We start from the raw sequence: 25,592 nt of genomic DNA, 5'->3' as shown, positions 1-25,592 counted from the left end.
TGGATCAACACAAAAAAACTGAAAAAAGGGAAATTGGACATAATTTCACACTAAACCCCAAAAATAGGTCAGACAAAATTGTTGGCACCTTTCCAAAATTGTGGATAAACAACTTTGTTTCAAGTATGTGATCCTCATTGAGGCTCGCCTGTGGCAAGTAACAGGTTGGGCAATATGAAAATCACACCTGAAACAAGATAAAAAAGGGGAGAAGCTGACTCACTTTGCACTGTGTGCCTGGGTGTACCACGCTAAGCATGGAGAACAGAAAAAAAAGAGGAAAACTGTTTGAGGACTTGAGAACCAAAATTGGTGAAAAGTATCAACAATCTCAAAGGTTAGAAGTCCATCTCCAGTGATGTTGATCCACGGTGCGCAACATAATCATGATGTTTACAACCCCTGGCACTGTAGCTAATCCCCCTGAATGTGGAAGGCAGAGAAAAATTGATGAAAGGTTGCAGCGCAGGATAGTTCAGATGGTGGATAAGCAGCCCCAATCAAGTTTCAAAGAAATTCAAGCTCGCATACAGGCTCAAGGTGCATCAGTGTCAGCATGAACTATCAGTTGACATTTGAATAAAATGAAACACTATGGCCGAAGACCCAGGAGGACCTCAATGCTGACACAGAGACCTAAAAAAGCTAGACTGCAGTTTACCAAAATGTACATGAATCAGCCAAAATCCTTTTGGGAAAGCATCTTGTGAACAGATGAGACCAAGATAGAGATTTTTGGTAAAGAACGTAATTCTGAAAATGTGATAGAGTACAGTACCTACAGTCAAAAATGATGGAGATTCAAAAATGTTTTGGTGTGGTTTTGCTACCTCTGCCATTGGGTTTCTTAACTGGCAAGACATCATAAAATCTGAAAATTACCAACAGTTTTTGGGTAGCAATGTAGTGCCCAGTGTGAGAAAGGTGAGTTTGCGTCCTAGGTCATGGGTCTTCCAGCAGGACAATGATCCCAAACATATTTCTAGAAGCACCCAGAATTGGATGCAAACAAAGTGCTGTAGAGTTCTGAAGTGGCCAGCAACGAGTCTGGATCTAAATACCATTAAATACTTGTGGAGAGATCTGAAAACTGCTGGTGGGAGAAGATGCCCTTCAAATATGAGAGACCTGGAGCAGTTTGCAAAACAAGATTTGGCCAAAATTTTAGTTGAGAATTGTAAGAAGCTTGTTAATGGTTATAGAAAAGGATTGATTTCAGTTGTTTGTTCCAAAAGGTGTGCAGCGAAATATTTTGTTGAGGTTGCCAACCCTTTCAGCCACCATTGTACTGTAGATTTGAAGCCTCTGTCATTTCAGTTCTATTCCCTGCCCAGAGCTGCCTCCACTTGCTTGATTGACGACTCTTCTTCCTGAAGTCATAGAGCAAAGAGATTGTCAATGAAGCAGCAGTAGGAGTCAAAGTTGAGCAAAGAATAGAGCTGGAGTGACAGATCTACTGTAGCTTTTCAGCCTCATTTGCATCTAAATGCAAATGCTGATTTCTCAGCAACTCTGGAACGGACTTGCTATGTAATGGTATTGCTGAACTTGTCCTAGAAAGAGCTGTATGAGTAAATATAAAATGTGTGTATGTTTTTCTTTTTTTTGTTCTTTCTTGTGGGGGAGGGTGTTGGGGGCTTCTGAAATCCTATTTACAGATTAGCTGTAATGCTTTTCTGACAATGGACATAATGATCTGTCTATGTGACCTTGGCCTATTTGACCAGGGATGAATCATTACGTCATCATGATCGCCCGCGCACACGGGGGATGTGTGGGCGATCGCTGCCGGGTGTCAGCTGATTCTGACAGCTGACACCCAGAACTAGGTGTCAGGAGCGATCACAGACTGCTCCCTGCACTTTAACCCCTGGGAATGCTGTGAACGAACACTATCGCAGCATTCCGGAAGCCAGCAGAGGATTGACAGCCCCTCTGCCTTTGGATCTGAGACCCTGCTCCTGCTGTCACTGTTATTAGCAGGGGTAGGCTGATGGGAGTAATAGTCCCATCAGCCGCCGCCTGCGGTCTTTTTTCACTTAAATGTAAGTCTCATCATTCTCCTCTGCTTTTGCCAATTGCCAGCATAGCATGAGAGAATGATGAGAGCCGTGTTCAGCACCTGGCGCCGGTGAACAGCGCTTACTGTAATGCTTCTAACCCAGTGCCGATGCGTAACACACGGATGACCTCCATGTGTGTTATGCATGTGCACATATGCGGGACGTTTTGTGGCCCATGCTGAAATTAAAAACGGACATTTCAGCTTGTTTTGTCCATGGACACACGGTCCGTGGAAACACACTGACATATGCACAGACCCATTCACCTGAATAGGCAAATAGCGCTCCATTCCTTCATAGTCTCTGCATATGGCTAAGTAGTACTGTACAGCCACATATAGGGTATTGCCACTTTCAGTAGAAATTGTTGGACAAATTTAGGTGCCATTTTTACGCACTTCTTGTGTGAAAATGTAAAATCTTTGTCTAATACAAAATTTTGGTGGTAAAAGTGTAGTTATTTTGTCTTCACTGCCCAATGGTATAAAATTCTTTGACACACCCATGGTATCAATATGATCACTGCACCCCTAGATGAATTAATTGAGAGGTGTAGTTCATAAAATGGGGTCACTTATGGGGGGTTCTGCTGTTCTGGCACCTCGTGGGCTCTCCTAGTGGGTCATGGCACCTGCAAACCATAACAGTAAAATCTGGTGCTCCTTGCCTTCTGAGCTTTGCACTGTGCTAAAAAATATTTCTTGATTACATGTAGGGTATTGGCGCATGCAGGAAAACATGTTCCTCTTAGCCCTTAGAAAAATTAAAAACTTGTAAAAAAAAAAAATCTTTCTTCACCGCTCATTGGTATAAAATTCTCTGAGGCACATGTGGTGTCAATATGATCACTGCACCCCTGGATGAATTCATTGGGGAGTATAGTTTGTAAAATTAGTTCACATATAAGGGGTCTCTATTTTTCTGACACCTCAGGGGCTTTGCAAATGTGACATAGCACCCTCAAACCATTCCAGCAAAATCTGAACGTCAATATGGCAGCTCTTCCCTTCTGAGCTTTGCACTGTGCCTCAAAAGTAGTATCCCCCTACATATGGGGTATCAGCGTTCAAAGTGCTCATCACACATCTAGATATATTCCTTGGCGGGTCTGATTTCCAAAATGGTGTCACTTGTGTGGTGTTTCCACTTTTTAGGCACATCAGGGGTTCTCCAAATGCGACATGGTGTCCGATCTCAATTCCAGACAATTTTGCGTTGAAAAAGTCAAACGGTGTTCCTTCCCTTCTGATCTTTAATAAAAAAGAAAAACTGAAATATCATATGGTCATAAGTATTCAGGCTCTTTGCTCAGACACTCATTTTTAAGTCACATGCTGTCCATTACCTTGTGATCCTCCTTGAGATGGTTCTGCTCCTTCATTGGTGTCCAGCTGTGTTTAAGTAAACTGATAGGACTTGATTTGGAAAGGCAAAGGAACTGGTCAAAGAGCTCAGATACAGAATTGTGGCAAGGCACAGATCTGGCCAAGGTTACAACAGAATTTCTGCAGTACTCAAGGTTCCTAAGAGCACAGTGGCCTCCATAATCCTTAAATGGAAGAAATTTGGATCACCAGAAGTCTTCCTAGACCTGGCCGTCCAGCCAAACTGAACAATCATGGGAGAAGAGCCTGGTGAGAGAAGTAAAGAAGAACTCCAAAGATTACTGTGGCTGAGCTCCAGAGATGCAGTAGGGAGATGGGAGAAAGTTCTACAAAGTCTACTACCACTGCAGCCCTCCACTAGTCGGGCCTTTATGGCAGAGTGGCCAGATGGAAGCCTCTCCTCGGTGCAAGACATATGAAAGCCCGCATAGAATTTGCTAAAAAGACATGAAGGACTCCCAGACTGTGAGAAATAAGATTCTCTGGTCTGATGAGATATGAAGATAGACCTTTTTGGTGATAATTCTAAGCGGTATGTGTGGAGAAAACCAGGCACTGTTTATCACCTGCCCAATATAATCCCAACAGTAAAACATAGTGGTGGTGTAAGCAAGTTGTGGGATACAGTGACAAACAGGAGGCAGAGCAAGGGTTAACAAGTTGTAACAATTTAATAAAACAAAGTATACACTCCTCGCAGGGAGGTTAATGGTTAAAGGAAGGATAATAGGGGTAGCAACTGTAAAACAATAGCAGTCCAATGAAAAAACATGTCCTGTATTGTCCTCTGCAGCAGATGATCCCGCAGGGGAGTTGTAGAACCGGCAGTGGCCGGGTGATGTCCTCAGATGGACTCCTTTAAGTGATGATCCGTCTTCTCGTGTCAGCAGTCGGTCTCCAGTACCTTCTGCTGAGTCCCTAGTCCATAAGCAAATGCGTCTGAAACAAACAAGGCCGCGGCACTCTCATCATCATTCGTAAACGGGCGGGAAGCGAGTGGCAGGTTAGGCTGCAAAAGTCTGTCCGATACTTGGCCTTTCCTCCTCTGCACGTATGCGGTACTCAGTCACTGAGCGCATGGCATTTCTGTCTCTGGCAGCTACTGAGCGCACCGCACTTCTCTCTGCAGCAGTCCCACTGGAGGCGGCGGGAACCAAACAACACAGCCCGATGCAGCATCAGTGCTCAGAGGATGCAGCACGCTGCTCACCCAGCTGTGCGTTGCTGCTGATTCTCACCAAACTGCCCCCGGCTGCACGCGCTTTGCTTTTTAAGCTGCACCTCCTACCCGGGTCATGAGGTCGGTCCAGCTCCTCATTCTTTCCCCCAGGCAACAAGGGAGGCAGCCCCAACAGTTCCAGACCCGCTCAGTACAGTTACCCACCCGTGGCCTGGTCTTCCTCCTTACAGTGGCAGCATCATGGTATGGGGGTGTTTTTCAGCTGCAGGGACAAGACGACTGGTTGTCATTGAAGGAAACATGAATGCGGTCTAGTACAGAGAGATCCTGAATGAAAACCTTTTCCAGAGTGCTCTGGACCTCAGACTTGGTGAAGGTTCACCTTCCAACAAGACAATGACCCTAAAAACAAAGCTAAAATTACAAAGGAGTGGCTTCAGAACAACTCTGTAACCATTCTTGACTGGCCCAGCAAAAGCCTTGACCTAAACCCAATTGAGCATCTCTGGAGAGACCTGAAAATGGCTGTCCACCAACGTTCATCATCCAACCTGATGGAACTGGAGAGGATCTGCAAGGAAGAATGGCAGAGGATCCCCAAATCTAGGTGTGAAAAACTTGTTGCATCATTTCCAAGAAGACTCATGGCTGTACTAGCTCAAAAGGGTTCCTCTACTCAATCCTGAGCAAAGGGTATGACTACTTATGACCATGTGATATTTCAGTTTTTCTTTTTTAAAAAGTTTGCAAAAATTACTACATTTCTGTTTTTCTCGGTAAAGATGGGGTGCAGAGTGTACATTAATGAGAAAAAAATGAACTTTTTTGAATTTACCAAATGGCTGCAATGAAACAAAGAGTGAAAAATGTGAAGGGGTATGAATACTTTCCGTACCCACTGTATCTCTGTGATTTAAGGGCATGAAAATTCAAAGTTGGAAAATTTAAAAATTTAAAAATTTTCTCCAAATTTCCGTTTTTTTTTCACAAATAAGCCCAAGTCATATCAACAAAATTTTACCACTATTATGAAGTACAATATGTCACGAGAAAACTGTCTCAGAATCGTCGAGATCCATTGAAGCATTCCAACGTTCTTACCTCATAAAGGGACAGTGGTCAGAATTGTAAATATTGGCCCAGTCATTAACATGCAATCCACCCTCGGTGGTAAATAGGTTAAGCAGCTTCTGCTGTAGAAAAGTAAAGCAAAGCCCTAATGGTTCATTTGATTTGAGCGGCCCATAATCTGCTTGAATTCAGACATACTGTAAGTAAAATATTCTAATTGCTTATAATACAAAACTTTACATGTGGCCATTGACTTAAAAAGGCTAATATTATTATTACACTATACCATCATCTTTAGTATGTTCAGTGCAGCGCCCCAGAGTCCTGGTCGTTGCAGTACTGTGGCTCCGCCGCTAAGGGGGGCTATGGTACGTCTGATGGCACTGAAGGAGTTCATCTGACCAGGTATCACATACACCAATACATTTCACAGTCGGGCCTCCAGGGGGAGCTAAGGGTACTATTCATTAGGCCACTCCTCACATACTGGTAACACTGGGGGTCAGGCAGGAAGTTAGAGAGAACGCTGACTGGGTTGGAACCAGGCAACACCTTGTGGCAGAGGGTGTTGCAGGGGAAAGAATCGGTAGGGTCCCTGTCAGGGGTGGGATCCTGACAGAGGCCTGGCAAACAGAGAGAAAGCTACGGGACCGCGCCTGCACTTCATAGCGGCGGTGCCCTAAGAAAGGACAAGAAGCGAGATTTATTGTGCTGAGTGAGAAACGAGATCAAAGCAAGAAGAAGAATACCAGTAGGAGTCGTGCTGTAAGATCGAGGCAACATCCTACTGAGGCGTAAACAACCGGCGGCCGGAACGCCGAGGAGGTACAGGGCTCTAAGCCATACTTCGAACCAACGGCAGGACAGTCAGTCACAGGCGGGCTGTCTCACTTAAATCACCTACGCAGACATAGGGGGCGACCTGTGGAAAGGGGCGACTCTAGGGTCCCGGAAGAGTTCCGAGCCTACCCGTCATATGGGTGCGTACCAACCATAACACCTGGGAGGGACGGAAGATTAGCAGAAGATCATCTAATCGAGTTGTGAGGGAACACGAGAAACAGACACAACAGTTGTGGGGACTGTCCCGTAAGCTCAGCAGGGGAGGACCACAACACACAGCGCTAGAAGGAAGGCACAGATTTCCACCTGCAAAGGGAACTCTGGAGGTGCCATCGGACCGGCCGGACTTGCGCAGCCCGGCTAACCATATTCCGGACTGAGGACCCAGAAGCCTTCAGTAAAGAGGTAAAGAGACTGCAACCTGGTGTCCTCGTTATTTACTGCATCGCACCACCACCACCATCCACATCTATTACTGTACGCCCCTCAGCAGGGTCACGGACCGGGTCTAGCCACCGTGACAACCCCAGAGCAGAGACTCAGAGGCCCGGTACCGGGTACCCCTCGGCCCTGCGGCAGTGGGGGCGCTACAACTTTTTCTTGCAAAATTTTTCTCAGTGCACTTAATTATAATATGTTTATTCTGTATCTATTTGTAACACTATTTCACAGTGTACTGTTAGAATATAACAATCTGTCTTGTAATCACACTAAAGTAATTAAAATGTTTCTACTTCTCACATTATATTTTTAGTATGCTGTTAAGATTAAATTAGAGACCTTAATTTGGCATAGTATCAATTTCACACAACTGACTCTGGGTATTCAGAACACCCATCATTGACACAATGTTATACTGTGATGTATGCTAAGAATGTCTGCAAGTATTACCTACAAAATTAATTCTGTTCTCCAAATTTAACACATTAACTTGCATTTATTTAATACTTGAAGGTGGAATCTTAAACGGAATGTACAGTTAGGAAGCAAAATAAAACAAATAGGAAAAGCTAACTGCATTGATTTTCCCCTGAATACTTTGCAGTGTGGTACTACTGAGATATGGGTGTTGGCTGAGATGCTAGTGTTTAAGTGAAGCTTTAAAGATACTTAGAAAATTGAACAGGTTTTAACATTGTATTCCCTTAATTTCTCAACTTTTTAGTTTAGTTTAGTTATTTGTAGTGTTTTCTGTTGCCCAGGCAGCACAACTACTACCGCTTTAAAGCCTTGGTGCACTTCCCATTCACATTGGAGTACAGCAATCACAAAAATGGAGTAACATTACAAAATCATGTTGGGTTTGCTTCAAGAGATTTTGTAATCACTTCAAGATCATGCTCACACGTTTAGTATTTGATCAGTATTTAACATCAGTATCTGTAAGCCAAAACCAGGAGTGGGTGATAAAAACAGAAGTGGTGACGTGTTTCTATTATACTCTTCCTCTGATCGTTCCACTCCTGGTTTTGGCTTACAGATACTGAGGTAATAAACTCCCCAAATATTGAACTTGTCAATGTGGCCTAAAAGGTTTGTCCAGGTAAATAAAATAGCCCAACTTTCAGTTAAAGGGACTCTGTCATCAGGAAATTACCTATTGTCTAAATTAGGTTTTCATGTTACGTGTGCTTTTAACAAATTTTATATTTTTTTTTTATATCTCTATCTTTCTTAAAAAAAATTAAAAATTATATATATATATATATATATATATATATATATATATATATATACATACATATATATATATATATATATATATATATATATATATATATATATATATACATATATATGATTATATATATTAATAGCCACTTGAGACACAATGGGAAGCTTATTAGACAAATATGGGCCCGGCTGCTTCTCCTTCCACTCATGAGTGTATAGAGTGTGACCTGTCACTCCAGGGGCAGAGGGCAGGGAAAGGCCACTGAGAAAACCCACCTGTCCGAGTTTCTTATGCTGCTCAGTTCCCAGCTGATATTAAGATATATACTTCTCTGAAACACCTCAGCATTTCAGAATTAAACATATATGGCTGAAGTCATGTAGCCGGGATCTGATACTTGCTGTCCGTGGGCTGAGCAGTTTGTATGAGTTGTCTGGTTCCCTTTAAAAATGCACTGTACCCGATCCAGAGATATGATGTAATATTACGTCATATGTCGGGTCCCTGTCTTTGATGCAATAATAGTACATATAAGGCACTCAAAAAATGTAAAACGGGTGCCCGAGCAAGGGTTCCACTCAGTGTCAGTAAATGTATCAAGAGTGGAGTGGCATTCCGAGTGTTTTCATACATGTCTTTGATGCAAGTCGAGAAACTGAGCCTGCATCTTTCCCAACAGAAAATGGTTTTGTTGCACCAACCAAAATGTTGTGATACATTCCCTTTAAAATAAGTTGCTGACTACTGAGTCACCAGATTCCCACACTGTTCTATGCAACGTCACCAGTGTGATTTCAATAACTGTTGACCAGAAAGGCACTTAATTTAAAGGAAAGTATATTAGACATATTTATAGTTTAGCCATTCACCAGTGTTTTTATAATTGGAATATCCAAGTAGGCACAAGCTTCATTACCATTATATGGTCCTTCCATGAGTGCCTTTACTGGAGAACTGATATTGCTGCCCCTGTATCTGGAGGACTGATATGAATTAACAAGCTTAATAGTGGAATGGTCATGAAATTACATATATTCACTGATACTATCCATGTAGTGAGAGATTAGCCCACTGAGGACAGCATTGCTACCTTTAAAACTGTTTCTCACACAATAGTTGTTTTCCAAATAATAGTTGGATTCTGTTGACGGCCTGGCTTTTTTATCGTTGCGATTATTTGGTATAAGATCCATTAGTGCTACATGGTGAACATTGTAAAAACCATTTTTCTTTACGTCATCACTTTTCTTATACAAAAGAATAAAAGCTAATCAATATGTTCTATCTGCACAATTGCAACCACAGAATATTACAACTCATCCAGTAAGGAACAAGTCATCAGACAGCTCCAGCGATAAGAAAGGAAAAATTAAAAAGTTGTGTCTCAGAATATGACGACTCACAGAATATGCTTTTATTATATTGGCAGACACTTCACTAAGAATGCATAAAAATAAAATGCAAAAATAAGTTGTGCAATTGTTGGATCTTTTTCCATACCACTCATCTGCAAATAAATCGTATGATTACGCACCCCCAAAAATTGCTCTCACATGATATTGTAGATAGAAAGATTTCGATTTGTGGTGAAAAATAAACAAAACCTCCTGTGTTCTCGTTACTAGTTAGTTGCATCCAGAAGGGGAGCTCTTATCATAGAATACTTCTGATGGCATGAAAAAGGGATGGACATGTGTGCAAGTTTTTAATACTGTTTTAATGTGTTTTATTTAAGGGACTAAAACCAATGGACTCAAATGGTTTAGCTGACCCATATGTGAAGCTGCATCTTCTGCCGGGGGCCAGCAAGGTAAAAGGACGAATGTCACTGAACAAAAATGAAAGTTGACTCCATTTGACCATTGATAACAAATCAAGATATTTTGGATAATAGCAGTAGTTTTTTACCTTAGACATTATTTGTATACATGCATAACGTTTAAGGTGAAAAAATGTTAATATACAAAATCATTGATACTGTATTCTTTTTGTTTGATTTTATTAGGTCACGTGTATGTAGCAAAACATGTCTTAATTATCCAATAGATAGCCACTGCTAAGTGCAACACTTTACTGGAGGTCTTCCCTTGTGCCGTGTAAGAATGGCAAATTGGTTTTTAAGTATATTCAAAATTCTTTAGTTCATGCGAAATATGCACACATAAAGGCTAAAAATGGACAATTTTACGAAAAGAAGAAAGCTTTTTTTTTGTGCTGCTAATTCTGTATATTTTGCTACCAGAGGATTGCCTGTATCGTAGTCTACAAATGTTGAGAATTGAGACCAAAAGTTGGTAAATATACTATCTTAATATTTTAGAAAATGTTATCTAAAGTATGCAAACTGAACACACTGCTTTTTGCATCAATTTTTCTTGCAGTATTCTTTAGTGATTTTAGTGAAAGTTTTTTTTTTTTTTTAATTTGTTTACATATACAGCATTCAGGGGATTGTTTTTTTTTTACAAAATCAACATGAACAACACTTTAAAAAACACACTCTGAAAAATGTCTGGTATTCATGTTTTTTTATGAGATTGAGAGAATTGTGCATATGTAGGAGGACAAAAAAATACTATTAGTAAACTTCATTCTTTTAAAAATGTCTGTTGAAGTTATAGGGGTGAACATATTAAAGTTGCATGTAGAGATGCGCAAACCCGAACAGTTAAGTTTTAGGTCCGTACCAAATACCTAGTGTTCGTGCATGAACTCCGAACACAAACTTCTGAAGGAAGTGCTTGTAACTGTTCGGATTTGGCAAATAGAAATTCAAAAATAGACCCCACTTCATTTTTTTAAATTTATTTATGGTATGTAATTATAGCACAGGCACCAGCTAGTCAATACTCCCCTCAGCAGCACCTGCTCTCACTTTTGTCAGCAACAGCAGGCATAGGCTGATGAGAGCAGTACTCTCTCATCAGCTGATGCCTGTGACTGGCAGTAACCTTTTTACCACTGGTCACAGCTGCTGGCTCACTCTGTCGTCTGATAGCGTGGGAACCGCAGCTCTGTGACCGGAGGTAATGATCTTACCTCTGACCAGAGCCCGTGTTTTCTGCACTGTCAAGCAGATGACAGTGTGTACAAATAGATGTTCGCACCCCTCATTCATATGAATTGGTCCGGATTCGGGTACCATTCTGGTACCTGAACCAAACTGTTTTTTAGAAGTTTGTCCGAAACTGAAAATTTCACGGGTTTGCCCGTCACTAGATTAGATTAATATGGAACTTTAAGTACATTTTACATTGATTAACCCTTATGGCATTGACGTGCTATAAACTTGAGATCAGTCAGTAAATTTAAGAGGGTGTTTTTACTTAATGACTCATGCCTTGATTGGCTAAATGTTTGCTGCTCTACAGTCATTTGATATCCTGTTTAAACAGAGTGATGGCACTTCCTATATGCACAGAATGATCAGTAATAGATTGTTCTGTGGGCATAGAGAATCACTGTCAGCAGTAGAGATTGGCAAACCCGAATGGTTAAGTATGTGGTCTGTACTGGGCACTTAGTGTCTGTGCATGAACCCTGAACATGGACTTTCCCGGAAGTCTGTGTTACTGTTTGGGTTTGGCAGCACAAAGCTTGTTGAAAGGCTGTCAATCAACAGACTTTACTATGTGGGCACTTTCAGCTCAAGTACATCCATGTCAAATATTGGCATGACTGTAGTTGGTTAGCACAAACTGTGTAAAAAAAAAAAAAAAGTGGGGTATTGTCTGATTTTGATAACAAGCACAGACAAACGAGGCAGCTGTGGGTCCCATGCTGTTCTTTTTATTCTTTAAATTAATAATTGAAAAGAAAGAATGGCATTGGGTACCTCTAATTTTTCATAAGCAGCCAAGATAAAACAAACAGCTGGGGGCTGGTATTCTCCGACTGGGAAAGGGACAGCCTAAAAATAGCAGCCCGCAGCTGCCCCAGAGAAAGAGCATCTATTAATCTATTAGATGCGCCCACTATGGTGCTTAGGCTCCGCTCTTACCACTTGAAAATAGTTGTGGAGTTGATGTCAGCTGTTTTATGGCCGCTGACATCCAGCCCAGGGGATAGTAATGGAGAAGAAACTATAACACACTTCTATTACTAACCCCATAGTCAAATTTAATAAAGACACACACAAAGTAAAGTCTTTTAATTGAAATAAAAACTCCCTTCCCCTCTTTTACCCATTTATTCAACAAAAGTAAAAAAGCAAAGTTACTCACCTTTCCACGGATAATCCATTAAGCCCATGTCCCATGACGATCCGTGATGCAACCTTTCACCATGCCAGCTGGTAGACGCTGAGCATGAGAATGTGTCTGAAGTTACCGGTGGTAACCTTAATGACATCACCGCCGGTCACAGTTCTCACGCTCTGCATCACCGATGTGACTGCTCACCAAACAATCCATATCATCGTGGTTCAAGGCCATTAATGGATTATTAGCAGAAGGGTGAGTATAAATTTGCTTTTTTATTTTTGTTGAATAAATGGGTAAAAGAGGGTTGGGATGTTTTTATTTAAAATAAACAACTTTGTGGGTTTATTTCAATTAAAGCACTTGACTCGGTCTTTAATACATTTGACTATGGGGTTAATGGGGGTGTCTTATAGATGCCTCTCCATTACTAACCCCTGGGCTTGCTGTCAGCTTACATTACAAAGCTTACATCAACCCCAGTACTATTACCCCACTTGCCACTACACCAGGACAAGTGGGAAAAGCAAGGCTAAGCACCAGAAATTACGCATCTAATGGATATGGTATTTCTGGGGCAGCTGAGGGATTATGTTCTTAGTCTGGGAGGGGGCAAATATCCATGGCTCATAACTAGGTTAATAATAAATCAGCCTTCAGCTTTCTTGTTTAGCCTTTGCTGGTTATTAATTATAAGGGGGACCCATCATCATATTTTTGAGGGTCTCCCATATAATAACCAGCTAAATAAACTGCTGTGAGTTGATATTAATAGCCTGGGAACCTTTATAGCTATTGGCCCCTTACCAGAATCTTAACATCAGCCCCCAGACATCGACTTTCCCTAAGATGGTTATGAAAATTAAGGGGAACCCACGTCATTATTTTAATTTATTTATTACCTAAATGGACAGGTGCCAGCTGGTGAATACACTGATCATTGTATGCCCGCTGTTGCTGCTATCAGCAAGACCAGGCGTATGATAATGAGAGTAGTACTCACATCAGCTGGTGCCTGTGACCAGCTGTAACCTTTTCACCGCCACCACAGCTGCTGGCTCACAAGCTGCCATCTGTGCGACAGTGTGGGAATCACAGCGCTGTGACTGGCGGTAACGTGGAATGTTACTATTGATTAGAGCCACTGTCATAAAGATGACGGGAAGGAAATGCTGGATGTTCAGCCCCCCCATTCATTTGAATGGGGTTCGGGTTCGAGTTCGGGTATTGTTCTGGTACCCGAACCAAGCCTTTTTTTTTTCTAATGTTCGGCTGAAACCCGACGGACCTGAACATCCTTGAGTCTGCCCATCACTATTCAGCAGTACAGGTTCTGGTTATACAGGACAATGTCCTGTTGAGAATGATTTTTACGCAAGCTTAAAAATAACTGTATTCAGCAAAGGTTTTGCTTGTTCATCAGGTGATTGGCAACTTCTTTATACCATCTAATTCCTATGCTGATTCATGATATTTGGCCAGTGTAGAAGCACCCTATTTTGTATCATTCAGTAATTTTTGTAGGAAGTCCTTATATGGTCCACTATCTGCTGTTCATAGATATGTGAGATAGCGCATTTCATTATATCAGTGGAGAGTCCTATAGTCAACGCTCATCTGGTTAGGTTTATAACATAAAATGTTATCAATGTTCAACACTTGATATCTAAGTAAAACCGTTTAATGAAAAGTTATATATCCTTTCTAATTCCAGGCAAACAAACTGCGCACTAAAACTCTCAGAAATACTCGTAACCCAGCATGGAATGAGACTCTGGTGTATCATGGCATCACAGATGAAGAACTACAGAGGAAGACACTTAGGTAAGGTTTCTCGAATGGTTGATTATAACAAATACAGTGAAACATTACTAAGCTTGGCCCTAATGCTCCCCAAGATACAAGGTCTTCAAAGATATTGATTATATTGGTAACGAGGGCAGCAATCCATTCAAATTAGTATGCTTAGTAAATAATTAGAGATTTATGAAGAGCCTGATGAAAAGTCATTTCAATAAGTCTCCTGCTTTCTCCAATTTAACCATTTTGATTCTGCTAAGCATAGGTTGTACTTAAGAGGAATACAGGAATATATGTACTGCACTCCAAAATCACACTAAGGCCTCATTCACACATCCGTGTTTAAACATGAACGTGTAAAAATGGTACCTGTGTCATCCGATTTTTGGATCGCTGGGTATCAGTGTTTGGTACATGTGTCTGTTTTTACCATCAGTGTGTCATCAGTTTTTTTCATGGATGCATAAATTGCAAAACTTCCCCTATCCTTTACAATGTTAAACACAGACATCACATGGATGGCACATGCATGCAATCCCAGTGGTGTATGTGTTTTTCATAGACCCATAGACTTGTATTGACACTTTTCTTCCGTGAGACCAGAGAAAAACGGTAATTTTTTCATGAGTTTTGCACAGACACATGAGCCATGAATAGCACCAGAGACTATATTGGGTACATGTTCCATGAAAAGAAAATGGATAGAACACGTATGTGCAACACTGACATGTGAATGAGGCCTTGTGTAGGCCCTCTATCTATCGATCCTTCTATCGATCCATCTATCGATCTATAGTTCTATTTATCTATATACAAGTATAACTATATAGATAGATAAGGTATACCCTTTCCAACATGAAATGCTATTGCTCAGATAGTGTTGAGATTTAAACCGCAGATAATTTTGCCATGTTAAATGCTAGAATATTGATCTCTATGCATTCTTCTATAATTCTATATATTTTGCAAATTTTGCCACTTTACTTTCAGAATTTCCGTTTGTGATGAGGACAAATTTGGTCACAATGAATTTATTGGCGAGACAAGATTTTCTCTGAAGAAGCTAAAACCAAATCTGAAAAAGAATTTCAATGTTTGCCTGGAACGTGTAATTCCGGTGTGTTTTGTTGTTGTTGTTGCTATTTTTACTGTTAGTTTTGATGTTTTATGCATTATGCTGAAGAACCATTTCATGCTAATGTATTTTATATCAGTATTTCAATCACCTTTTTGTAGAGATATTTGTAAACCACAATCATGAGTGCAACATAAGCAGAAAAAAGTATTATGAATATATTTTATCTTTCTTGTTCTGGACCCACTACAGTTTTGTTTTTAGATACAAATAGTAATGCAAAATACTTACCAAACTTGACCAGATGTCACCCCAGAGTTGCATTTGGAGGTTGCTATATGGGAAGATGAGTAGACAAATTCAAAAGATAATTTTTCTCTCTAATAAATAAAGCATAATAAGTCTTGATTGGATTTTAGGAATAGTGCAGGTATTCTTAAAATTTATCACATGACTTATCTTTTGTGGATTTCAGTGAAATTGTGAGAAACTCTCTGCCAAACATATACTGTAAATCAAAACATGCAACAAAATCCAATAAACTGCTCTTATAACAATATAGTCTGTGAGTATAAGTGCTCTCAGGACAGTTTGATTAACGTAGCTGTACAAGAAATCAAGATAAGCTAGAAAAACAATTGGAGAAATATGTATAATGGATGCAATTCGATTTTAATCTACAGGATGGGCCATTTACAGGTCCTTCTCAAAAAATTAGCATATAGTGTTAAATTTCATTATTTACCATAATGTAATGATTACAATTAAACTTTCATATATTATAGATTCATTATCCACCAACTGAAATTTGTCAGGTCTTTTATTGTTTTAATACTGATGATTTTGGCCTACAACTCCTGATAACCCAAAAAACCTGTCTCAATAAATTAGCATATTTCACCCGGCCAGTCAAATAAAAGTGTTTTTTAATAACAAACAAAAAAACCATCAAATAATAATGTTCAGTTATGCACTCAATACTTGGTCGGGAATCCTTTTGCAGAAATGACTGCTTCAATGCGGCGTGGCATGGAGGCAATCAGCCTGTGACACTGCTGAGATGTTATGGAGGCCCAGGATGCTTCAATAGCGGCCTTAAGCTCATCCAGAGTGTTGGGTCTTGCGTCTCTCAACTTTCTCTTCACAATATCCCACAGATTCTCTATGGGGTTCAGGTCAGGAGAGTTGGCAGGCCAATTGAGCACAGTAATACCATGGTCCGTAAACCATTTACCAGTGGTTTTGGCACTGTGAGCAGGTGCCAGGTCGTGCTGAAAAATGAAATCTTCATCTCCATAAAGCATTTCAGCCGATGGAAGCATGAAGTGCTCCAAAATCTCCTGATAGCTAGCTGCATTGACCCTGCCCTTGATGAAACACAGTGGACCAACACCAGCAGCTGACATGGCACCCCACACCATCACTGACTGTGGGTACTTGACACTGCACTTCAGGCATTTTGGCATTTCCTTCTCCCCAGTCTTCCTCCAGACTCTGGCACCTTGATTTCCGAATGACATGCAAAATTTGCTTTCATCAGAAAAAAGTACTTGGGACCACTTAGCAACAGTCCAGTGCTGCTTCTCTGTAGCCCAGGTCAGGCGCTTCTGCCGCTGTTTATGGTTCAAAAGTGGCTTTACCTGGGGAATGCGGCACCTGTAGCCCATTTCCTGCACACGCCTGTGCACGGTGGCTCTGGATGTTTCCACACCAGACTCAGTCCACTTCTTCCTCAGGGTCCGGTCACCTCTTCTCGTTGTACAGCGTTTTCTGCCACATTGTTTCCTTCCAACAGACTTACCATTGAGGTGCCTTGATACAGCACTCTGGGAACAGCCTATTTGTTGAGAAATTTCTTTCTGGGTCTTACCCTCTTGCTTGAGGGTGTCAATGATGGCCTTCTTGACATCTGTCAGGTCGCTAGTCTTACCCATGATGGGGGTTTTGAGTAATGAACCAGGCAGGGAGTTTTTAAAAGCCTCAGGTATCTTGCATGTGTTTAGAGTTAATTAGTTGATTCAGAAGATTAGGGTAATAGGTCGTTTTGAGAACCTTTTCTTGATATGCTAATTTATTGAGACAGGTTTTTTGGGTTATCAGGAGTTGTAGGCCAAAATCATCAGTATTAAAACAATAAAAGACCTGACAAATTTCAGTTGGTGGATAATGAATCTATAATATATGAAAGTTTAATTGTAATCATTACATTATGGTAAATAATGAAATTTAACAATATATGCTAATTTTTTGAGAAGGACCTGTATATGGCTACACCTAAATAAAATGGGAATGTTTGGTGATATCAACTTCTTATTTGTGGCACATTAGTATGTATATGGGAGGGGGAAAACTTTTCAAGATGGGCGGTGACCATGGCGGCCATTTTGAAGTTGGCCATTTTGGATCCAACTTTTTTTCCAATGGGAAGAGGATCATGTGACATCAAACTTATTGAGAATTTCACAAGAAAAACAATGGTGTGCTTGGTTTTAACGTAACTTTATTGTTTCATGAGTTACTTATAAGTTTATGACCACTTATTAAATGTGTTCAAAGTGCTGCCCATTGTGTTGGATTGTCAATGCAACCCTCTTCTCCCACTCTTGACACACTGATAGCAACACCGCAGAAGAAATGCTAGCACATGCTTCCAGTATCTGTTGTTTCAGATGCTGGGGTCATCTGAAGGCAATTCTATATATAGGCATACAGTCTATGCTGTGAAGATATGAGATGTGCAGCATCTGAATCAACGGATACTGGAAGCCTGTGCTAGCATTTCTTCTGCGGTGTTGCTATCAGTGTGTCAAGAGTGGGAGAAGAAGTTTGCATTGACAATAAGTGGTCATAAAATTGTGTCACATGACCCTCTTCCCATTGGAAAAAAATAAAGTTGGATCCAAAATGACCGACTTCAAAATGGCCGCCATGGTCATCACCCATCTTGAAAAGTTTTCACCCCTCTCATATACTAATGTGCCACAAACAGGAAGTTGATATCACCCACCATTCCCATTTTATTTAGGTGTATCCATATAAATGGCCCACGCTGTATTATACTAGACTGGTATTCTATACATCTTGCTGTCAGTAGTTCTACTTCTGGCCAGATGGACATTGCTCCATGCAATATGCTCTCATTTCATAGAACCAATTGCCTGGAGGCCTATTCTGGTATTCTTTCTGCTAGCTTGTTTTCTGACCTGCTCTTTTGAAAGTTCTACATTTACGGTTATGATTTCTCACTATGTGTTTTTTTGCTTTTATTTCAGATGAAACGTGCTGGAACTACAGGATCAGTTAGAGGCATGGCTCTTTATGAAGATGAAGTAAGTGACATTTTGTTGGATTCCTTACAAAACTTGCATTCACATTTAGTGTATACTGTATATACTTTCTCTGTGCTCCAGACCACATTCAAATACATTGAGAAAATCAAAGCCCACGTGGCATGTACTCTTCTCTAAGATGAGGATGGCAAAAGGAATGTAGTCTTTTATTAATATTGATAAATTGATATCTTAGGTAGGGATGCGTGAGCGCAAACTGTAAAGTTCATGGTTCATGCCAAACACCTAGTGTCCGGTACTGAACTACGAATATTGACTTATCCTGGAAGTCCATTTTAGGCTATGTGCACACGTAGTAAGGGTCCTCTGCGGGTTCTCCCGTAGCAGATTTGATAAATCTGCAGGGCAAAACCGCTGCGGTTATCCCTGCAGATTTATCGCGGTTTGTCTTGGGTTTCCGCTGCGGGTTTACTCCTGCAATTGTTTTACTATTAATGCTGCATATGCAGCATCAATAGTAAAAAAGATCTAATGTTAAAAATAATTAAAAAATGGTTATACTCACCCTCCGACATCCCTATCTCCTCGGCGCTGCACGCGGCGGTCCGGTTCTAAAGATGCTATGCGAGAAGGACCTTTGTGACGTCACGGTCATGTGACCGTGACATCATCGCAGGTCTTGCTCGCATAGCAACCCTGCGACCGGACGGCCGCGTGCAGCGCTGAGAGGCTGGAGAACTTCAGGGGCCATCAGAAGGTGAGTATATCATTATTTTTTATTCTAATTCTTTTTTTTTTACACAAATATGGTTCCCAGGGCCTGGAAGAGAGTCTCCTCTCCTCCACTCCGGGTACCATCCGCACATGATCCGCTTACTTCCCGCATGGTGGGCATAGCCACATGCGGAAAGTAAGCAGATCAATGCATTTCTATGTGTGCAGAATCGCCGCGATTCCGCACAAAGAAGTGACATGCTGCGGATTGTAAACCGCAGCATATGCACAGCGTTTTCGGTTTCCCATAGGTTTACATTGAACTGTAAACTCATGGGAAACTGCAGCGGACCAACAGCTGCAGAAACGCTGCGGGTCCGCAGCAAAATCCGCAACGTGTGCACATACCCTTACAGTTCAGTTGTTTGGAGAGGAGAGAGAGAGAGATTTTCCAGCTCCAGAGTTCCAATTGATTTAAATGGGGTTCGGATGCAGGCTCAAGGTTTGATTCAGGTATCAGATCTGTACCCAAACTTGGACCAAAGTTCGGACGAACCCGAATTTCCACGGGTCCGCTCATCCCTAATCTTAAGAATTCTCCACTTCAGCTTTAAAGGGACACATGATAAATACCTATGAAACATGCTATGTGCTCAGCATAGGGAAAAAGGGTACAGGTGTCAAACAATTTGTCTAGAACCGTGTTTCCAAAACCTCATCCTCACTTCCCCCAACATAACAACATGTTTTCAGGATTTTCTTAGTGTTGCACAGATGAGAACCTGTTTCTGATGCTATAATTATAATTCCATCACCTGTGCAACATGTTGTGTTGGGGTCCGTAAGGACAAGGTTTGGGAAACACTGGTCTACACTCTAAAAATCCCTACAGAATCTTCCTTAACATAGGGTTTGGCACCCTAATAGGTATCAATATTGCGCTCTCACTCAACGAGGACTGACCTTCAAATATTCCTAAGTATATCCCTACAAAATATATAGATGATATATGGCACAAAAATACAAAACATTGCATTTCCCCCTAAGTAGTGATCAGGTTTTATCAGGAGACAGATTCCTAGGTCCAATCAGCCATAGCAGGAAAAAAGAGATGCCAATTAGTGATGAGCTAGCGTGCTACTGGTTACTCGCTCAGGATACTCACTACTCAGCGAATATTTTTTTAATGCTCGAGTCTCTGCCTGACATGTTTGGCTCTTTTTATACAGTCAATGAACATGTGGGGATTGCCTGACAGTCACTGTAATGCCGTAGCCATCTTGCTTGTGGCATTACTGCGATTGGCTGGCCACCTAGTGTCATCAGGTCTATATAAGACCCGTGACTCCATTTTCTGCACACTATACCCCTAGCACAGGCAGCGTAGGGAGCGGTGCTGATGAGAGAGGGACAGAATTGTAGATGCGTATTAGCTAGAAATTCAAACATATTTATATTTCTGTGAAGTACAACAGTGAAGGCTAATTATAATACATATAAATATTTCTGTTAGCAGCACGTATGGAGAGATTGTGCTGAATTGATCATGTAGGACAGGATTAGGTGAATTGCAAGTCCTTTATTCTGCAGCCTGCAACTGATACCAAAACCTCTTTTCAGGGCTAATAATATTCTTTCTGTTCTTAATCCTGCAAACTGTTCCGAGCAGGGAAATATTATACTATTTTTTCTGCGGCAGTTGTGTGTGTCAAAAGCATACAGCCGGACTTGTTTAGAGCTCAATGGCATTGCTATATTGACACTGCAGTCTAATACATCTCATCTCAATTGTACAAATTTGCCTGCAATAGTAATACTGCAAGTTTTTTGAGCAGTGAAATTTTGCATGGCATTTAGCGTGCTACATTTGTGCTACAAAACCCACCAAAAAGAAATTGGGGGTGCAAATTTGCCTGGCATTGTAATACTGCCCTTTTTTATTTAGCTGTGACATTTTATACTGCATTTATCGTGCTAATTAGGGCCTCAAAAGCCCCACCCCCCAAAAAAACCTTTGCTAAAAAAATCACATTGCTGTATTGATACTGCAGTCGTATACATCCATTTGAAGTCGGCACTTTATGCTAGCATTGAAATACTGCAATTGGAACGCCCGTCATGGCTGTGGGGTACTCTGTATCGGATCCGGTACTTAAAGGGATGTCACTGCAGTGGCGGCCTGGTCCATGGCCCTGGCTGTCCATGTTAAAGGAAAGGTTTTTAAAGGGGTTTGTAAAGTAATACAAGTTTGTGACGACACCTGTGGTATTTGGTCAGGGGTGACCAACGCTGCTTAAAAGGGGTCCACTGGGGTGATGTTATGGCAGCTGAGATGGTATGGCTTCCCACAGGTGAAGCTGGATCCCCAGGGCTCCCGATGTAGTTGGGGTCAGGAGGTTGGTGGTGTAGAAAGAAATGGAGGACACAGGGTTGCAGTCTCTTTACCTCTTTACTGATGAATTCAGGCAGCCACAGTCCAGGGTTCTGGATCACAGGTACAGGTAAGGCCGGCCAGCTTGGAAGCGAATCTGGAATCCCTTTTACCAGGTGGGGTTGGAAGCCTTCCTTCTAGCGCTGCGTTGTAGTCCCTTGCTGCCTTAGGCCTCACACAAGGTCCTCACGTTTTCTCTCTGTCCCCCTTGTTGGTAGGACACTACCCGTATGACAGGTAACTCAAGCGTTTTTACAGGATCTCTATCACAACCCAGGCTCTATCTGCTACTGTGTCCTCGGGTGTTAATGGTGGACAGGTGGCTTGAAGTCCAGCCATCCACCGGTTTCTGCTGTGGGGCATAGAGTTACCCCCACAACCTCGGTCTTCCTCCACGCTGAGCGCAGATACCTGTAGCTGGAAGTTCAGTCACAGCTTCTCTCTCCAGTTCTTCACTCTCCTTTGCTCCACTTCCCCTCTCATTCTCTTTATAGACTGCTCTGCTTTCCTCTTTGCTCTTCCCAGGAGCTGCAGCACCTCACTTGGCTGCACGGCCCCAGAACTCCTTCCTCACTCCTCTCTCTCCTCTCATGAACTCCTCTCTCTGTCTCTCCCTCTGACAGACTGCCTAACTCCTCCTCCAGACCAGAATATATCCATATCTAGGGAAGCTCCCCTGAAACTGGGTTCAGAGCTCCCCCTACTGGCCTGGAGTCAGAACAGTGTTGTATGTGCTGATAACCCCATAAAAGGATCCTTCCTTGCTTCCAAGCGTGACATTACTCTCCCTGTGAGAAAAGCAATGCCGCTGTAACAATCAGGAACCTGGGGTGTTACACAATTTTTTTCAGCAGTGACATTTTATACAGCATTTATTCTAAAACAGTTGAGTCTCAAAACACACACAAAAAAAAATTGGTTCAAAATAGCATTGCTTATTGATACTACAGTCTTATACGTCCACCTATAGTGAGCAAATTTTGCTGGCATTGTAATACTGTCTGCAACATTTTCTAAACAGGGATATATCTTATGTAATTTAAAATGGGCAAGGCGCATGGTAAGGAACAGGGATGTAAATGTGATGTTGATGGTGAATGAAGAGGCTGAGGATGTGGGCAAGGTGAAACTGTGCCTGCTGCGGGAGAACAACAAACATGCACATCATGTCTATCTTACTTCCTGTCCCACTGTGTAGGGGTGTGCGGAACACCACTCTTGAAGCCAGACCAGTGTGAAAAGGTTGTTGGATGGATAGCATATAGTTGTTGGATGGATAGCATATAATGCTTCCAGTCACTTTGCCAGCATCACTCTATCTGCCACCCGGTCCAGTCTTAGTATCTGTGATTCAATCTGGACCACATGATGCTCTCCCTGATCCTCCTTCCTTGCACCATGCTGAGTACCGGAGACAAGTGATCCCAAACTTTAACACTTGGAAAAACTGATCACATTTCCTTTTATAGATTCTGGACTCTCGCCCTGCGTGTTCCAACCGGGACTTGAGGAGATCGCATGTAGCAATGCTAAAATATTTGAGCAGCCACGCTCACAAGAAGGTGACAGTGGAAAAATGCAATTACTGTCACAAGAGCTGGATGATGATGAGACACATTTGTTAACAAATGGTGTTATGTCAGCCAGTCAGGAGGACCAAGGTGCGGAAGTGGAAAATGAGGTGGTGGATGATAAAGTCACTGACCCAACCTGGGAAGGTGACATGCAGAGCGAGGACAGCAGCACACAGGAGGAGGGATCCACAGCACAACAGCAGACAGGAAGAAGCAGTGTGGTAGACAGAGGCACAAGGTGAGGAACTGATCCTCAGAGCACCAACATGGGTGAAGTTGCCAAACCAAGTTTTAGGTGTTCACGAGTCTGGCACTATTTAAAGACAGTCCAGTTAACCCAAAAATGGCAATTTGCTATACCTGCCATGCTAGCATTAGCAGGGGCAGCACTGGTACCATCCTGACCACCACCAGCATGCTCAGGCACATGCAAGCAATGCACCCTACTAATTGGGATGAACGCCATGGTCCAGAAACAGTGTCTGTGGGTGACACCACTGCCTCTTCCACTGTTCTACCGTCACGCCAATCCCGTGTCCAAGACATATGCAAAGATGCCTCCCTTCCCTGAACCTGTCATTGCACATTTGTGACCACCGTCAAAAACCATGTCCACGACCTTGTCCCAGTGCAGCGTTCAGTTGTCCCTTCCCCAGTCCTTGGAACACAACTATAAATATGCAGCCAGGTGGCCACAAGCTACAATGCTAAATAGCCACATTTCTAGACTGCATGCCCTGGAAATATTGCCATTTAGGCTTATGGAGACAGAACCTTTCCGCAACCTCATGATTGCGGCTGTCCTTCGATACTTGGTTGCGCCGCATAGGGGTTGCGGCGTCTCCACACATGTGCTGGTAAGATTCATTCATACTTATTTATGCTGACCACATTGATTGATTTAGTTGTACATTTGGGTTTTATGTACCTGGGTAGCTAGGACTTGGCTTGTGGTTTATTATTATTTTTTTTTTTTTTCCCCCTAAGTCTTTACACTATGCACCTTTATTCTTACCCATGGTCCAGAATCCATTTCCATCATTGTTTACATATTTAGGATTTTTTGGTTCCTAACACTGGGGTATATATTTATACTTATTTATATTTATCTCTGGTAACTATTTTATACTAACCCTTTGTGTACGATCCCTTTTTTCCTATTCATCCCATTGTGGTCTTGCTATGTGTTTATTTATTTATTTTTGTTAATATCTTGCCCTCCTGTTGGTGACACCTTTTGTTGCTATTTTTGGCTCACTAAGCACTATTGGCTGTTATGACCCCAATGGCGAGGGTCTCAGAGGAACGTGGAAGTCTGCAGAATACAAAAATCCAGCTCATAGGGCAGTGGTAACTGGGTTGACCATATATCTACTCCTAACGCCAACACTAGAAGTAGCCGGGGATCATTCCTACGTTGATTCTAGATGACACGCGCCAGCCGGAGAATCTAGCTACCCCTAGTAGAGGAAAACAAAGACCTTTCTTGCCTCCAGAGAAGGGGACCCCAAAGCTGGATAGAAGCCCCCCACAAATAATGACGGTGAGGTAAGAGGAAATGACAAACACAGAAATGAACCAGGTTTAGCACAGAGAGGCCCGCTTACTGATAGCAGAATAAAGAAAGGTAACTTATATGGTCAACAAAAACCCTATCAAAATCCACACTGGAAATTCAAGAACCCCCGAACCGTCTAACGGTCCGGGGGGAGAACACCAGCCCCCTAGAGCTTCCAGCAAAGGTCAGGATATAGATTAGGAACAAGCTGGACAAAAATACAAAACCAAAACAAATAGCAAAAAGCAAAAGGCAGACTTAGCTGAAATAACTGGAACCAGGATCAGTAGACAAGAGCACAGCAGACTAGCTCTGATAACTACGTTGCCAGGCATTGAACTGAAGGTCCAGGGAGCTAATATAGCAACACCCCTAACTAACGACCCAGGTGCGGATAAAAGGAATGACAGAAAAACCAGAGTCAAAAAACTAGTAACCACTAGAGGGAGCAAAAAGCAAATTCACAACAGTACCCCCCCTTAGTGAGGGGTCACCGAACCCTCACCACGACCACCAGGGCGATCAGGATGAGCGGCATGAAAGGCACGAACTAAATCGGCCGCATGAACATCAGAGGCGACCACCCAGGAATTATCCTCCTGACCATAGCCCTTCCACTTGACCAGGTACTGAAGCCTCCGCCTGGAGAGGCGAGAATCCAAGATCTTCTCTACCACGTACTCCAACTCGCCCTCAACCAACACCGGAGCAGGAGGCTCAGCAGAAGGAACTAC

The 25,592-nt window shown here is 42.1% G+C and overlaps 1 protein-coding gene across 4 annotated transcripts in view; it reads left to right on the top strand.

The window, feature by feature from the left end:
• RPH3A (rabphilin 3A) overlaps positions 1-25,592 on the top strand; it is a 450,823-nt gene that overhangs the window by 378,485 nt on the left and 46,746 nt on the right. For all 4 annotated transcript variants that reach the window (XM_077292456.1, XM_077292446.1, XM_077292453.1 and 1 more), the window contains 4 exons: positions 9,953-10,027; positions 14,131-14,240; positions 15,207-15,333; positions 18,564-18,620. In XM_077292456.1, coding sequence (XP_077148571.1) covers positions 9,953-10,027; positions 14,131-14,240; positions 15,207-15,333; positions 18,564-18,620 — 369 coding nt within the window. The remainder of the gene's footprint in view (positions 1-9,952; positions 10,028-14,130; positions 14,241-15,206; positions 15,334-18,563; positions 18,621-25,592) is intronic.

This window comes from Ranitomeya variabilis, chromosome 1, assembly GCF_051348905.1.
Source record: "Ranitomeya variabilis isolate aRanVar5 chromosome 1, aRanVar5.hap1, whole genome shotgun sequence".
NCBI classification, from domain to species: domain Eukaryota; kingdom Metazoa; phylum Chordata; class Amphibia; order Anura; family Dendrobatidae; genus Ranitomeya; species Ranitomeya variabilis.
The sequence above is the reverse complement of the archived record's forward strand: the minus strand, read 5'-3'. Positions and strand labels throughout refer to the sequence as shown.